At 45.6% G+C, this 16,426-nt stretch overlaps 1 protein-coding gene across 1 annotated transcript; it reads left to right on the forward strand.

Moving 5' to 3' along the window:
* The first annotated feature begins 215 nt into the window (after nucleotides 1-215).
* On the forward strand, nucleotides 216-4,366 carry SPINK6 (serine peptidase inhibitor, Kazal type 6). Its single transcript, XM_026047685.1, has 4 exons — nucleotides 216-343; nucleotides 2,501-2,526; nucleotides 3,403-3,515; nucleotides 4,321-4,366. The coding sequence occupies exons 1-4, from the start codon at nucleotides 286-288 to the stop codon at nucleotides 4,364-4,366; spliced, it is 243 nt and encodes an 80-aa protein (XP_025903470.1). The 5' UTR covers nucleotides 216-285.
* Nucleotides 4,367-16,426: the final 12,060 nt, after the last annotated feature.

The following is a 16,426-nucleotide window of genomic DNA, read 5'->3' on the forward strand; positions in this document are numbered from 1 at the left end:
ATTTAGAAAAAAAAATTATTACACACCTGAGTCTATCACTCATATAATTAGCCCTTCTTTCTAGGTTTGATGTGGACAGGACAGCATTCCTAAAGCACCATAAACATGGACAGGACCAATAATGACTTCAGAAACGAAGTGGAGAAGTTCTCACAATTAAGGTGGGGAATGAGGACAGCTACTCATGGGCACATAAATACACAGAGAGGCGGGTCTGTGAGCGCATTGCTGGGACACCACCTCCAGAATAGACCACTTGATTTGGACTAAAGAGCTACTCGCAGCATGAAGACAGTAGGTGTCTTAGTGCTTCTCAGCTTCCTGCTACTGTCTTTCTTCTCCGGTAAGTTGTCTTTTCTGTACCGTAGAAAGAAACTGTCCTGACATCAGTAGACTTCAGACAGCCTTGAGCTCTGGATGACAGGTTTGAAGATAAAGCTGAGCAAGTGGAAAATATCTGGGTTTTTTTTTTTTTTTTTGCTCATTTGGACAACATGTTTCCACCCCTTGTGCTCTTCCACGGTGACTAACACAGAGAAGGTGTCACCGGGAGAGAAAAGGATCAAATTCTAAGTGGTTGCTTCAAAAAATACAGCAAAGCAGAATGTAACTGTTAATTTTGGTGTGTTTGCTAGCTGGAGAGATTTGCTGAATCGGTTAAAGGAGAAACTAGCACCTAAAGGTCGTCAGTTCTTATTTTGATTGTAAGCATCTTGGAATTTGGTGTTTTCATTAAAGATGTGGAAACATGTAATTAGATGAAAGTTTCAGCTTTTGTTTATGTTGCAGAGAAAAGCTTGAAAAATTAATTCAAATGTTCTCATGGACAAAGAGGGCAAATTTAAATGATCCAGCATTAATTTATCTTGAGATTTTCACATCTCTTTGACAATTTGGGGAAGCTGATTGATGATTTTTGAACATATAGGTCACATCAGTGCTATCAATTGCATATGTCCAGCTGACCCAGCTCCAGAAGGTTTGTGGCAACAGTTATTGAACAATATGAAGACCAAGAAATATTTATGCTTGTTTTTCTGTGAATAATTTGAATAAAGAATTCACTTGAGAAAATGGCAAGCTGTGCATGGAGAGAAGAGGTGAATTACTTTGTACATATTATTCATTATGAAATATTCATCTGTCTCTAATTGAGTCTTAATTGGGCCTGAGTTCCATCAGAGTGCTGATGYCTCCTTACAAAGCCAGGGACAATGTTCTGTAATCTCATATAAAATAAATATATATTAAGAGATGCTATTATAAACCCTTGTGTAGTTGCATGTAATATTCATTAAAAAAAATCTAATGAGGTATTTTGTAAATAATATGCAGAGAGCCATAACAGTGACTACAATTAATGCCACCTGGCCTGACCAGAGGATGGGATAAATACACCAGTGGCGGGGATAAAACTTGGGAATACATTAGAATCGGTGGAAGAGTGGTGGGTTGATGGGTAGTGGTCTAGATGATTGGATGCCGGGTGGGATTTCCATCCTAGCAAGGGGAGCCAGGTGTAGTACAAAGGCTTCTCACCTTCTGCCCCAGGTTCCCTTCTGCTCAGACCCACCTGCTGAGATCCTGGCAGTGACCCTGCTTCTCTGAGCAAGTACAGCAGCAGCTTCTGGCACTCAGCACGCTGTTGTAATCCTCCCCAGCTAGATATGCAACCTCTCATCCTGCTGCCTCACTGCCATGTGAGAAGCTGGGGACTTGGCTGTCCCACATACAGAGAGTATGGATGGCCCACATCCTCCAGATCTGCATTCAGTCCCCCCTCAGATGTCAGAATCCCCCTTAAAAACATCTCAAGGTCACCCTGTCCTGCAGGTATGACTCAATCTATGCGTCTGACTGCAGGCTTTGCAGTGAAGAAATATAAAAAGGCTATGACTGATTATCTTCAAGCTGAGACCCTGTGGTTGCAGTGAGTGTTTTTCTCCCTTGCACTGCCTGTTCTGCTCTGTATCACAGCCTGACATCTCCTTGTATCTCACCCTGGATGAAGTTCTCTGGGAAAGTCTCGGAGCCATGCCATGCTTATGATGTCTATAACCCTGACCACAGGGCCCTTCCTAYAGCTCCACAGCACACTCCTGATAATAATACCAGCCATTCTCACTCTTTAGAGGTGCAGGAGACCCAAAGCCCCGTAAGTGAATATAAAGAATTAAAATCTTTGTTGAGTGCAGCTCCAGGTCTGATATGGCAGATTGCTTCCGTTGGCATGGCTGCCTTCCAAGAAGATTGGTTTAGGTATCTAAGGTGTAGTTAGCAGCTGAATGACTGGTTCTGTGTTATTTTAATAGCATTTCTCAAAAGCAAAATACTGAAAAGCAATTCAGATAATGTATTTCCTGCCCCCTCCTCCACTGCACAGGATGACAGACTAGGGGAAGCTTAGGGTATGTGTCACTGTGTTTTGGAAAAAGATTGGTGATTTTAGCACAGCTTCTCTCAGAAAATAACACACAAAAATCTCTGTTTTTTATTCCAGATGCAGCAGGTCAAGATATTGAAGAGGTTAGTGCAGTTGTTTCCGCTTACAGAATCTGCATTTCCTCCTGATCCTAGGAGAACAGTTTTGTAAACCAGATCTTGGTGCATGGTAAACAATTTTCAATGCCTGGTGGGACCAGGTGAATTCCTCCAGGTTGCTCCAAGCTTTTCGGGATATTTGCCATTGTATGGGCRATGTGATCTGTGACTACGCTAGCAAAAGCAGACCAGGAAAACAGGCAACTGGTTTAGCAAAGGCCTCCCAGGATGAGGTGCAGAGTGTTTGCACAGCATTGCACTCATATGCRTAGCCTTGCAACACTGCTTTGGCCACTTTGCTCCACTATCTAATCTCCTCAAGAAACAAATGGGATACTAAGAATATTTTATTCCCCGCCACAAACCAGGTTCATTATTATGAGCTTGTCCGGAGACAAAATAGCTACCCATTTCACGGATGCCATTTTTAATCTCCCAAAGACTATATTTTTTTCTCTTTCTACGGGGAAAGCAGACAGCTCAGCAGCCATACGACGAGTGCTCTGTTTCACAACGTGCACGATGCCAGTTAGCAGGGAGCTAACTTCGGGCCAAGTGCCTGGGAGAGCACCGGTGCTGACTCTTCCCCTTGCATGCCCGGGCTAATCCCCTTTGGTCTCCAGAAGACGAGCCTTTCTCTTCAATAACCAGTTTTCCTCCTTAGACTGAGGGCTGAAATTCTCAGGAAAAGCCACTGCTGTTCATTTCTGACAGGCCTTTTTCTTTCAGAAAATAGGCAGTGTCACCACTGCTGCTTTAAGTCCTCTTGACAGAAGGAGGATAATATTAGCCACCTTGTTTCCCAACAGGGATGTGAAACAAAGAATGCGTGACTTCTAAAGTTCTTTTTTGCTCCTGTAGATTTGCAAAGAGTTTACAAACAGAAGCATGTACTGCACGAGGGAGTCCAACCCTCACTGCGGCACGGATGGGGTCACGTACGGAAATCGCTGTGCCTTCTGCAAGGCAGTTCTGTAAGTGAAAGAAGGGGGAACTGAAAGGAAAGATGTTGGCCTAAGTTTCATGTACACAGTGATGTTCTCCAGGGAGAGGAGGCTGGGCACCCAGGCAGCTCCTCTTGTATAGACTGGCCCTTGATTGCTGCCAAATATAGTATTTCCTTTTTGGAACAGAGTTGCATGAATGTAAGTTAAAATTAACTCACTTCTAGGCTTGTTACRAGTCTGGTTGCCATGCAGAGAGAGAGCATAGGGCCTGGGAGCCAATTGCATTCTGTCTATGCTCTCCGTGGAGTATAGATCCACAGCATATTCCACTGTATTCCACTGTTTGCAGCCAGGGTGAAACTCCTGCTATCCAGACCTCAAGGTAGTGAGAAGTGTCTGGAGGAAAGCAGGAGCTGAACGATGCTAAACTGCTGCTCAAAACTCTAACTGTGTTTTGTGGGACAAGACACAGCCTCAGAGGAAGAACCAGAGTTTACCTTTTCCTGGTGCTCTGTTTTCCCATCATTTTCTTTAAGGGAGATGTAATTGGAGCCRGTACTTCTGGAGCAAATGTGCTTGCAAAACATCGATTTCTTCTTAGCAATCATACATATTTTGGTGGCTGCTGAAGATTGCCACCTCGCAGGGAAAATTTGAGACAAGAAAGGGGAGGGAGAAAGCAGCTTGGTATTCCTTGTGAGGCTTCAGGTTTTGCTAGCATCAGTCAGGCAAATAGTCCTCTTCCAGCAGATGAGTTCCTTATTCCCCACTGCTATTACTGTGTTGTCTGTCATATACTACTCTGCCTGAGTCTGTCTTGCTCCTTTTATAGGAGAAGTGGAGGAAAAATCAGATTGAAACATCTGGGGAAATGCTGAGTCCTCCCTGTCACTGAGCACTGAAAGCAGATCAACCTTCAGCGACGGTTGTAGACGCCTCAAGCGCAGATGTGTGAGCAGCTTGCCCTCCTCTCTGGCGTCTCTGCTCAATAAAACAGAACTCGGCACAACTCTTTGGTTGGTTTCCTTTTTCTGCAACACCCAGAAAAGCTTTCCGAAACAGCTTCTCCAGAACCTAACGTGTAGGTTTGCTTTGCTGCTTTATCGCAACACCTTCTCCGCGGAAGGCAAGGCGCTCCCCTTGCAACAACACGACGATTGCGATGGTTTCCCGTGGAGCTGCGTCCTCTCTTACATGGTAGCCCTAGCTCTTCCACCCAGTCCCACCGGATGCATTGGCACGTGCCCTTCCCATTCCACAGCATGGTGACCAGTGTGCATCCTTATCGCTCACCCAGCCTCCTGATCCACGTCTCTCCCGGAGATGCTGTGGGAGGCTGACGGGACGGCTAGTGAACAGTGTGACTCCATATGTCTCATCTGCTTTGGAAATCTGAAGGCTAGGAAATATTGCTCCATGTAAGCCTGCAACAAGAAGGTGGCAGGTTGAGGCTGGCTCAAGACAGGAGCAGGGAGGCTTTTCTTTCCAACGCGGCTCTTTTCTTCTTTGGTCTGAGGAAATGCTTTGTCTTAAAAACTGTGACTCTCAGCAGCTTTAGTTTCCTGTTGCAAAGTGGCTTCTTAYGCTAATAAATAATATTTAGAAGAGCACCAGATTGTACAAAGTGTCAATAATTTAAAAAAAAAGCTCCTGCAGGAGAAGAGTTGTGGGCTTCCTCTCCCTTTCTCTAGGATAAATACCCCCTAAATCACCTACAGACCTTGATTTTCCAGGAACAAGTGTTTTAATTTATTTACAACTTTAATGCCCATAGACTTTACTCCTTTCTTTACTTTCCACAGTACTTTCCCTCTCTGTTCTTGGTGCTGGTTGGAAAATCCTTCTTTGTATGAACACGAGAAAATAAACTCCAGARCTTCTGCCCATTCACTGTGCAAAATTCGCACAGGGAAATCCTTGCGGCATCTCCTTGTTAAAGCATTGGCAGCAGATCAATGGGCAACTAGTTTCTTAACATTAAACACTTAACTTTCAAAGGGAGCTTTAGATATTATCATGAGCCTCAGGGGTCAACATATTTTGCAAGCATCTAAATGCTGAGCATCTAAACCTCTGGACCTCATTTGGCCAGAGCTTGAGCACTTGAGCACACCACAGCAATTACTTTGGACTAAATTGAGGCATGATGTCTAAGCAGAGTCCTCAGCAGTGCGCTCAGCACACCCAGGGCTGGCATCTTTTAGAATAACTCGCATTTGCAGTGGCAATTCTGGCGAACGCTTTGTCACTCTGCGAACGTCCCAGGCAGCACTCGAGAGGCAGCCAGCCAGCAAGTCAAACTGCACAGGCTGCTACCAAAGTTCAGTCACATCAGCTGTGTTTAAACCTTGGGTCATGATTTACTGGATTCTTGCAAAATCCACCACCTCTYCTAGGAAGAACAGAGCACCGCTTCGTGTCCCGCGCTGAACACCCAGGGAAGGCATTCTCGTTTGCTTTCCAATCTAGATAGCACATTAGTAAACACAACATCAAGACATCCAGAGCACATGTAAGATTAAGGGGAGCAGGAAATGGCTCCTGCAGGAGAATAGTCCAGAAGCACCAGGAGTCTAGTCCTGAAGTCCTGAAGGACTGGGACGGTGGCAGGACCTCCCTCATCATTCCTCCTGCTCTGAGGAGCTTGGGCTGCAAGACTTCCTGGTGTCCTCTCCAGCCTCAGTTATGCTGTGATGATCTCCCTACGTGGAGAGGCTCTGGAGCAGTGCTGTTTTCAGAGCATAGGAGCAAAAGCCACTTGCTTTTAAGATGGAAACTGACATTTTAAGGGAGGATGATAAAATACTACACCAAAGATAGCCCAGAATAGCCCTCAGTGATGCCAAAAAATTTCACAGCATATGCCAACATTTAAGCTTTTTAATTTGGAGGATGCAATAATCTGGATGGATCACAAGAGCACATAAATGATGAGTCTTCGCCATTTAACAACCTTTCTGTATTTTGCTATTTCAGTGCAAATAGCAAACAAAAACACCTCTGCACCTCTACAGACTCAATGATCATCTACACCATCTGTGCTGGAATAGTGGGGAAAGCAAGAGAGAAGCTGTGGAACCGAATTTCCCTACAACATAACTGGAAAGGGAAAACACACACTACCTCTCTCTTGTTTTTCTGGTTCCCGTGTGTTGGCCTTGGGGACCTGTTATCCAGCAGAGCTGGCCCAGAGATGATACCTGGTCCAGACCAGTTCCTGGCCACCCCCCAAAGGAAGCATTTGGTGTGCCACCCCTCGGACACCAGGTACCCATGTGGTGACATCCATCAAACCGTTGAGGAAGCAGCTTTATTGGCCATCCTGCCCTCAGCCACAGCACTGGTCTTGCTTGTTGGTCCTCTTGGTCATGGAGGGTGATGGGCTCACTTGACCCCATCTTGTCTTCTGAGCACAGGAACCTATGGCAGGAAGTAAAGGCAGAACAYATTTTAATATTTGACCCCCTAATAGTTCTAATTGCAGAACACTGTTGCACATGRAAATGTAAAGGGAAAACAATACAAGCCAACTCTTCCTGACGATATGATCTGTATGGTTTTGGAATAAGTTTCAAAGGGAAGGGAGGGCTTTCACAACACATGCTGCCTTGGCCAAAGGGGACCTGGTGTAAATGCTGTGTTTGTGCACATGGCCCTGCTGCTCTGATTCTGCAAGGAGGGTTGACATGGTCATGTAAGAGGGGTGGAGAAAATAAAGGATTGCACTGTCCTGACTAAAGGAAATTTCATGGGAATTGCACTTAACCCTAGGTCCAAGAGATCATTAGATTTTCCCTGGGTGGCTATCTGGCTGTAGGCTTTCCTGTAGGCTATAGGCTGTATCTGGCTTTCCAAGATCTGATTCCTTCAGGCTTAGTAAATGTGACCTCCAGCTTGCTACCAGCATGGAGCATGTGCCATATGTTCCTACCCTATGGCTTTGCTCTAGTGGAAATCCAGCACTTCTTGGAAAGCGTGTGAGTCACTAGAACCAGGTGGCTGTCATCAGTCCACAGACTTGTCTACCCCAGCCCTCTCCACAATCCTGTATTGCGTGGGAGATGACAGCCCTCACTTCTGTCCTCTGAAACCAGGTGCCAGGGGAGCTTCTTGGAATACGATTTCCCATCGTGGGGAAACTTTCCAAAGCTGATAAAAACTCTTTTTTTCTTCCCCCAAGAGCAGGCCAAGGGAGGAAGTGGTGCATCAGAGGAACACCTTCTGTCATCATCCATCCTTCCAGTCGAGGAGGCAGGGAGYGTGCACTTCCCAATCAGTTAACTGAGATGACAGTGAGGTTTGCCTCTACCCTGTTGCTCTTGGTTTCAGAGCACGGTGTTCACTTTCCCAGCAAGACTGATGAACACCAGTGACAAAACTGGGCTGCAACAGTGGTCACAGGATGTCCAAACTGAAATCAGAGCTGTGACTAGCTGTCTTCCTGGGTTTAAGCATACCAAAGCCTAGAAATCAATCACTCCGGTATTTTTTCTTTCATTCTTTCCTTGGATTTTAAGTTGTGTTGTTTTGTCTTTACAGCTTTGAAAGGTGAGCCAATAAAACACTTAAGATCTCTTTTCTATAGATAACATTAAGGTCTTCACCTCCTTTCCTTCTCCTAGGGAAGGACCTCATCCGCAGTGCAGAGGCCGGAGCAGGGGCTGCCCCAGCGGCTGGAGCATCCACAGTTGGTCCGGTCCCCCGCGCTGGAGCCACTGCACAGGCTCCGAGCTGCTCCCTGCAGCAGCACGAGGGCCCCTGTCCCTGTGTCTGACTCCATTCGTGCCTTCACTTAAAATAATGGAAGAATTACATTTGTGTATGGTTGCTCTTATTGAAAGAAACGTTGCTCACAGCTGAGCACCCTCCCGTGACCAGCCTATGCACAGAGCAGAAGGGAAAACGAGATTTCCATCTCGCAGCTTCACTCTGCTGCTCACGCAGCCGGTACAGCATTGTGGCCAGGCTCTTGGCCCATCTAACASGTGTGTCCTCCACTCCCTCCTCCTGCCCCTGCACGGGCACGTGTGTCTGTTGCAATGCAGTCGAACACTTTGTCCTACTTTCCCCGTGACCGTCACAGTGTTTGACAAAGCTTCCCTCGCTGCTACAGGGCCATCACAGGGTGTCAGGGCTGATTGCAGGGTTCCCATAACAGGGCTGGGGAGAAGCCCTAGATTTCATTGCCATTAATGTTCACCCATTTTTCCCTAGGAGTAGCTAACCTGGATCAGAGGATAATTCAGGTCTGAGGGGACCTCAGAAGGTCTCCAGGTCAAACTCCTGCTCAACTCTGAGGTCTGAGCAGATTTCTCAGGGCTTTATCCATTCTCGTCTTGAAAGCCTCCAAGAATGCAGACACAGAGCCTCTGGGGACAACCTGTCCCAGAACTTGACCGGTACCACAGTGAAATGGTCCCTTATTTCTAGTCTGAACTCCTCCTGTTTTGAGTAATAKCCACTCTCTCTTGTCCTCCAACCATGAACACCCATGAAGAGCCTTGCTCCATCTGCTCAATAACCTGCTTGCAGCTGTATTAGGTCCCCCTTAAGCTGTGTCTTCATCAGGTTGAACACGCTTAAGCCCCTTGGCCTCTCCTCAAAGGAAAATTTCTCCATTCCTAACCATCTCGGCAGCTCTCCACTAAGCCTATTGGAAGCTGTCAACGTTTTTCCTGTGCTAGAGCCCCAAAACTGGATATGAGAGGTAAGGCTGGACTAGGCCAAAGGAAAAGGGTATATGTGGAAGAAGCACTGGAGTATTGCAGGACATGGAAAAAGATGTGGATAGTGACAGTTGCGGGGAGCAGCAGGAAGATTTTTTAAGGACTAGAGAGAGCAGCTGAGCCTCCTCTGGGATGAAATGTCCCACAGATGCTGTGAATCAGCTGACAATCCACTCATTGCAGCTAATGAACTTAAATAGGAGCCTAGAGGGGGTGTTCAGCTTTTTTTGCACTGATGCTGGAGCAATAGGAGGATGAGGACTTTACTTTGTGGGTAGGTGGTTTTATTTTTCTGGTTTTCTTTTTTTCCTTTTTTTTCCTATTTAATAGGCAATGTGCTTCAGGATCATCTTGTAGGATTATTTGTAGTAACTGTTGCTGGGGTTGGTATTTTGTAAAGCTRCTCTGAAACTGCTGGGGAAGGCTTCTAAAATGTATGTGGGAGACAGAAGTTACCACCATAAGGAAAGAAAATAGGGAAAGTTATAGGATGAGATCTATGGAAAGGCAGGCATTATATAACAATTTGCCACAGGCCTCAGCGATGAGGGGGTGTGATTTAGAGGCATCTGTTTGACTCTGAGATACTCAGCACCCGTGCAAGGCCAGACCTGCACTAAGGTCAGCTGCTGGGGTCTCTGGAGGGTGCAGCATTTTGACAAGGTTCTGTGAGGACTCGATAGGGTTAAAGCTGTGCTGCTGCTGGGCCTGGAAGGGCTGCGCTGCATGTGCTGTGTCCTGTCCCTGACGAGCCTGTGGCTGGTCCCAAGGAATAGGAGTGGGTCTTGTAGCAAGCAGGGCTTGGTCTTGCATGCGGCTTTCCTTGAAGTCTCAGGGCAGCGGTGCTGTTCTGCACAGCGCGGCGCTCTCTGAGGTTGCTCAGGGAAYTGGGAGCGAGCATAAATGTTCCTATTTTAGCATAAATGTTCTCATTTCTGGCAAGGGCTGTCTGTAACAATTCTGGGTGATTTTGTGGAGATGACAATGATGATAGTATAACCTGCCCTCCTGCTCTCTTCCAGAGGTTGGACCCTGTCCTGTAAATAAAAGGAAATTTGTTATCCACCATTCCTAAACACGCCCTAGTCCTTTTTCACAGTTGCAACCAGGYAAATTTTCAGATAAGGCCATAGTAAAGGGGGCAGAAGGGACAGCAGAAGGCCACCTCTGCTGCTCCCCTGCCCTAAGCCTAAGCAGCGCTGCCCAGGGTGTTTCTGCAGGGAGGACCAGGGAGGGAGAACGTGGGAGTCCGGCTTGTTCCCAGGTATTGGGCTCCCTCTTGTGCCCGGCCCGGGAGCTGGACGTGCTCCAGCCGCACAGAGGCTCTGCTCTGCTTCTTGCTGCAGCGGCCCGTTTTGGAGACTGGCCAAGGCTTCCCCTTCGCAGCAACCTGCGGGAGCAAGTCGGCTCTGTTGGAAAGAGCTCGTGCCTTCGTGTAGTCCTAGAGCTCTGCAAAGTGATGGGCTAGATCAGCTGGTTTTAATTGCTGAAGCCTTGCTTAGAGGTGCCAGCAGCCGTATTATGCATGAAGTTATTTATCCTCAGAGACTCCAAAGTTCCTGAGCTTGCACACAAGCACCTGCTCTTTCCAGGATGGTTGTCTGTTTTAGTCTGTTCTTGCAATGAATTACATCAATAGAAATTTCTTCAAGCACAGACAGGGCAAGGAGCCACTGCTGTTGCAAGCTGTCCTAGTAATTTTTATGTATTTTGTTATACCCATGCCTCAGCTCTGCCCACAGGCAGCTGTTTCTCTCTCCTCTGAGACCACTGCTCTGGGCATGGTGCTCTAAGCTGGTCCTCAAAGCCCTTGTAGGGTGGAACCCCACCTTGTGCAGGAGCAGTCACATTGCAAAGAGCTCAGTCACAGGAGGCAGCAACAGTAGGTCCCTTTACTATAACAAATAAAAGGAGCACTCAGCAATGGCTTTCTCTCTGAGGCTGCATGTGCTGCTATCCTCTGCAGGACACAGCTCACCTCTCCTACTGACCCTGGAAAAAAAAAAAATGAGGCAGAGGCAGCTGAGATGAGCAGGGCTCTGCTGGGTCTGCTGCTGTGTTTAGATACTGCAGTTCATCTTGGGCAGGGCGACTCCAGGCATGACATGTTCTCTCTGCTTTTCACTGAATCCTGCTGTGAAGGACTCCTGGATTTCACCTCTTTAAAGCTCTTCCCCTGCATTAATACTGTGACAAGCAGAAAGCAATTTGTCACCCTTATGCTGGAGTGCAAGCAGGTATGGCGGAGCCTGCTCTATGCTGGCGGGGTCTCAGATGACCTGCTGCTGCAGAGGGGGCTCTGCAGTTTGCTGTGGTGTCTTGGTGGCTCATTCAGGCCTGGTTAACTGCCTGGCACAGCCTAGGGCTTGGCATCATCCCCCCAAAGCCTGATGGGCTGCTGATGCCCTTCCCTGCGTGAGCAAGCTGCAGAGCAGGGGAGGGGGAAAGCGCAGTACCAGTGATAGACACTGGATGCTGCCACAGACTGAGTGGTTTTATTGGTGCTGCTGTGTCTATTCCATGCAGTTCAGCCTCCAGTGTGTCTGGAACTGGGCTGCAATTCCCACTGCTTTAGCTCCTGCAGCCMAGTGGTGAGGTGAGGCTAAGCATGGAGCTTCCTGGAATGTATGGTTTAAGCCACTCTGGTAACCATGGCTCCAAAGYCTGAGAAACTCAAAGATAAAAAGCTAACTTTCCTGGGGAATTCAGGGTGCTGTATTTCAGGGGGCAGTGTTTTTAGTGGATTAAATCCCAGTGCACGTTTCATTTGCAAATAYGATTAGCTTTGGGTCACAACACAAACATGTGCAGCAGCTCCAGCAGCTTGACAGACCGCTCTGGTGCTAAGGTGAAAACACGACCCTCTGTCTTTATTCCTGTCTTCATGGGCAGTTCTTCCACTTGCTCCATTTATTGTAACATTTCAAATCTCAATGAGAGAACCTAGTCCATCCTCTTTCTCTTTGTGTATGGGACTCTGTTCCCAGGTTTGTGGGGAGGTATTGAATCAAAGTAAGCAGGAATAATTGGCATTTTAGCAGGTCTGAAAACCAAGGAATTTTCTGGACAGYTTAGGTTGTGCAGTCTGGGTCACCCCACCCTTCACCTAGGACTCTTCTAGCCATGACTGGTTACACCAGGACTTGCATTTTTTTCAKGTATGAGTTTTGCTGTTGACTTCACTGCCACAATAGCTGCATGCAGTAACTTCTTCAAACTAGGACTTTGCTGCAGGCCCCTCAGCAGACACTGCTGAGCTCCCCGGTAGAGCTTGGAAGAGGAACAGCAGCGCAGCTGGGCTGGCTCCTGGGGAGCTGTCACTGCTATTGTTATCACAGAAAGAATAGGCTCCTGCAGGGGATGCAAGTGGCAGGGAGTGCCTTTTGCAAAGGGGATACTGGTGAATGTCCTGTAATATGTAGCCCATGTTTTGCTTTATAATTTTATTTTGTGGAAGGAAAAAGTCTTCTGGAAGGAAAAACTTGTAAATTCTCTTTCCAATTTCAGGAAATTCAGAGTTAACATAGAATAGGGATAAGTGACAATTTAAGGAGCAGATACCTCCAGGAATACCATGAGTTGTAGTTATGTATGGGTGGACAAAGAACTCTAGAAATGGAAACAGCTTTCAGAGGTAAAAAACTATTTAAATTCAGCTGAATTCGGAAGGAGAAAGCTCTGACACAGTTGCACCTACCATGTAAAATGTGAGAGCATCTTTATTACTCAGAATTTGGGGAACTTTTTTTTCCCCTTGTGAAGTTAAATTCAGGAAGCTCAATGTTTCTCCCGTGGAATAGTTAAGGTTAGTGTAGCCACCCTGTGTGCGTTTTGAACATTCAGCTTTGACCAGTTAAGCCTTCCTTTGTTTGAAAGCAGATCCATAGCATTGAGAAAGGATGCATGATAAGGTATAATCAGAGGTGAGCCTTAAAACTCCTGCTCTTAGCAGATGGATAGTATTGGATAATAAATRGAAATTGATGGCTTGAAAAAAAATTAAGAGCACTTGAGCTTCCTGGCCTTGCTGTGGCTCTGTGACTGTGGTGTTCCTGCTGAAAGGGCAGTAGGAAGGTAAGAGCCGTGTGTAGCTTTTCTGTTTGAAAAGAGGTAGTACAAGGTTGAAGGGCAGCTATGGGGTGCTGGGAGAGTGTCTGGGGCAGACACATCTGCAAGAGATTAGGTGGCTTTATTAAAAGAGCACTTTATSATAACTTTAAAAAATACTGTCTCTTTATCATTGCTTTTTTAATCAACGAAGCTGTAAATACCCCTTTTTTTTCAAAGTTTGCTCATTTTTGTTCTGGTTTAAGGAAATATCCATACAAAAGTCACACTAGCATCAGTTGTACTTTAAGCATGTGCTTGAAATTCTGCTCATGCAAGTTGGTGATTGCAATGTTCACTGCTCAGCAGCCTTGCATACCCCTGTATGTAAYGAAGCATGGCATGAATATAGAAAGCAGCATGAAGAGCTAGCAAGCCTTGCAAAACAAAATTCTATGGCTATCTTAGTTTGGGCTAAGAAGCCGCATATCTTATAATGTTTTATTAAAAGCTGCTAAATTATTAACATTACTCCTCCTGTGCCACAATTTGTCCTTCCAATGYGGCTCTAACTAGAGGGTAGTGCCTGAGGAGTAAAGTTAGCTGCTTACCAAAGGAGCTATTAGCTTGTAACACATCAATAACTTACACTGTAAAGCTAGCAGAGCACTCTGTCACAGCAAAATCAGAGCAAGAGGTTTCCTAGGGAGCATTTAGTGTCCGCTATGCCAATAATGCACAAATTAAGAGACGTGATATACATCCATATGAAGAAGCATTTAAGAAACAAAGGAAAAGTTCCAGACCACTTGAGAGAGAAGGCAGGACGGAGGCCTTTTAACTAGTGTTACTGGGTGTCAGCCAAAGATGGCTTTTTTAATCTGTGAATGTTTCCCTCCAATAACCTAAACAGATAAACTAACTGTCAAAATACTCCAGGACATCACAAGAGAAGGAGAGGGGACATAAACCATGACCATGTAGGCCTCACTGCAGGTCACAGTACCTTGCATAGGGCCTGTACAGAAACCTAGTCTTTTCCATGGTGAAAATGATAGGTTTTTTGATGTATGAGCATCTTCCAAACTGGCATTGTGTGAGCAGAGTAGGCGCACTCAGTTTCACATGGAGAATTGGAAAGAAAATACTAAATTTCACTTAAGTGTTAGTGATGCACTTTTCGTGCCTATCATACCCGTAGTGCTAAGAACACTGTGGAATTTGAGAATAAGCTTTTTCTGACTTGTCCCTACTATTTAGGAGAAAAATAATTGGTGGAAAATCTATTTGCTAGGAGAGACTGAAGTTAATGGCATGGTACTGCCTGTGTGTGGCAAGGAAATATGCACAGACTCCTGAGAACTAAATGCACATCCAAGTGTTTACAGTTATCACATTATCACAACACTTCCACGGATGAGCAAATTTTGTAAATAAGCCTTGAATAATGAAGCTCAGGGATGCAAGAGAAAGCTCATCAGAACATAAAAGTTCATTTTAAAACTCTTTATAATAGAACACTACCAGAAAAGGGCTGGTGTATGAATGAGCTTGAAGCCTCATGTGACTTTGAGGGAGCAGAAAGAATCAGGCACTGCCCTGGAGGGGATGTGGARTGGATAATAGAGCTGAGCTGGGAAACAAAGGGCTAAGGCAAACAGTATGGGCCAGCAGGTAAAGCTAGGAGTCCGGAGAGTCAAACTCGGCTCTGTAATCCATTTTTCACCATTTTCTAGAAAAACCTAAACAAACTGTAATTGTTCAAGTCTTTAACTGTGACGCAGTTCTAGACCTTGCATCCTTTGAGTAGCCTGTACCCAAGGCCACCCTCATCAGCTGACGCACACCCCCAAAGCATGTTTAACAGYACAGTATCCCAATAACTACCTCACTGCTGTTTCTAGGTAGTATTGCCCATATTACCAACACAAGAGGTCTGTAGCATTTGAAGGGTGCATCTTTTCTCAGGAGAAATCACTATTCTTCTCTATTCCTTCTGTTRTTCTTCAGCATTGCCTTTTCCTTCAGTTCTCTGCCATTTCCTTCAGTTCTCTCCCTCAAATTCACCAAAACACTTCACCAGCCACCTTCAACTGGGTGCTGTGGTCACCCGCCCTCCAAGCTGGGAGCACCTGCCATCGTTTTTGCCATGCAATAGTGAAATGTCACAGCGTTCTGCCCTCTGACACCTCCTCATGCAGCATTCCAGGGTTTGAACAGCTTTAATGAGTCAGGCAAACTGTGCATATTTCTACATTCTAAAACACTTTTCTACCTGAACTTTATCTTACTGGTAGAAAGACAATATTCAGAACTCCTCACATCAGTCTTAAACACATTCTGGATAGACAGAGTGGAAAATTGTCTGAAAGCCTTTGGCATCCACTTGCTGTCAATCGCGTGTCAAGTCAGGAATACCAGTTGGCAACTAGCTGTAAACTTCACAGGCTCGCAGCAAGGTTTGTGGAGCTGAATTTGCAGTTCAGTCCTTGGCTTGGGCTGTCGYTCCCTGTAACTCCAGTTATAAGCACACATGCCACAGTGAGGCATCAGAGCTGTCAAATATCCAGAGTTTGGAGAACTTCATTTTTAAATGGACTGTCTCTTTTGGTATGAATAGTCTGACAGAACAATACACAAAACACTTGACGTGTGATGGGAAGCCAATGCAGCCCCTCAGACACATGAAAATGTTTGCAGCACTTTGGACTACCCCATTTAATGCTTCTCTAGAGTCTCCCAGAATTGTTCTCATCTTTAAAATTAAATCATACTCCCTCTCTTTGATTATGTTTTAATTCTATTTCTTTTAACAGAGATGGTGGAAGCTGCCACTGATCAAATGCTGCTTAGAAACTTTAATGTAATTTAAGAGGAAATAACATTAATGAGCTTAGCTCTTGGTACTTATCCTAAGGCCTAATTTTGCTTTGGAAGTACAAGTAAGTCAAAACTCTTGTCCCTATCAAAAAGGGACAACAAAGCATAGAAATGACTTTTTCTAAATGTTAACAGGTAAATAGACATTTTCAGATAAGCAGAAAAGTAACCATTTACYTCTGCAGCTATTCTAAACTGTTAGCTAGCACAGAATCCTAGGATGTGCTYGAGTTTTATAAGCACAGCCTGAAAAGCCACCTAGCTATGGTTGACTCCTTGTTTCAG

The sequence above is a fragment of the Nothoprocta perdicaria genome, unplaced genomic scaffold, assembly GCF_003342845.1.
Source record: "Nothoprocta perdicaria isolate Ctin4 unplaced genomic scaffold, notPer1 scaffold_5, whole genome shotgun sequence".
In the NCBI taxonomy this organism is placed as follows: Eukaryota; Metazoa; Chordata; class Aves; order Tinamiformes; family Tinamidae; genus Nothoprocta; species Nothoprocta perdicaria.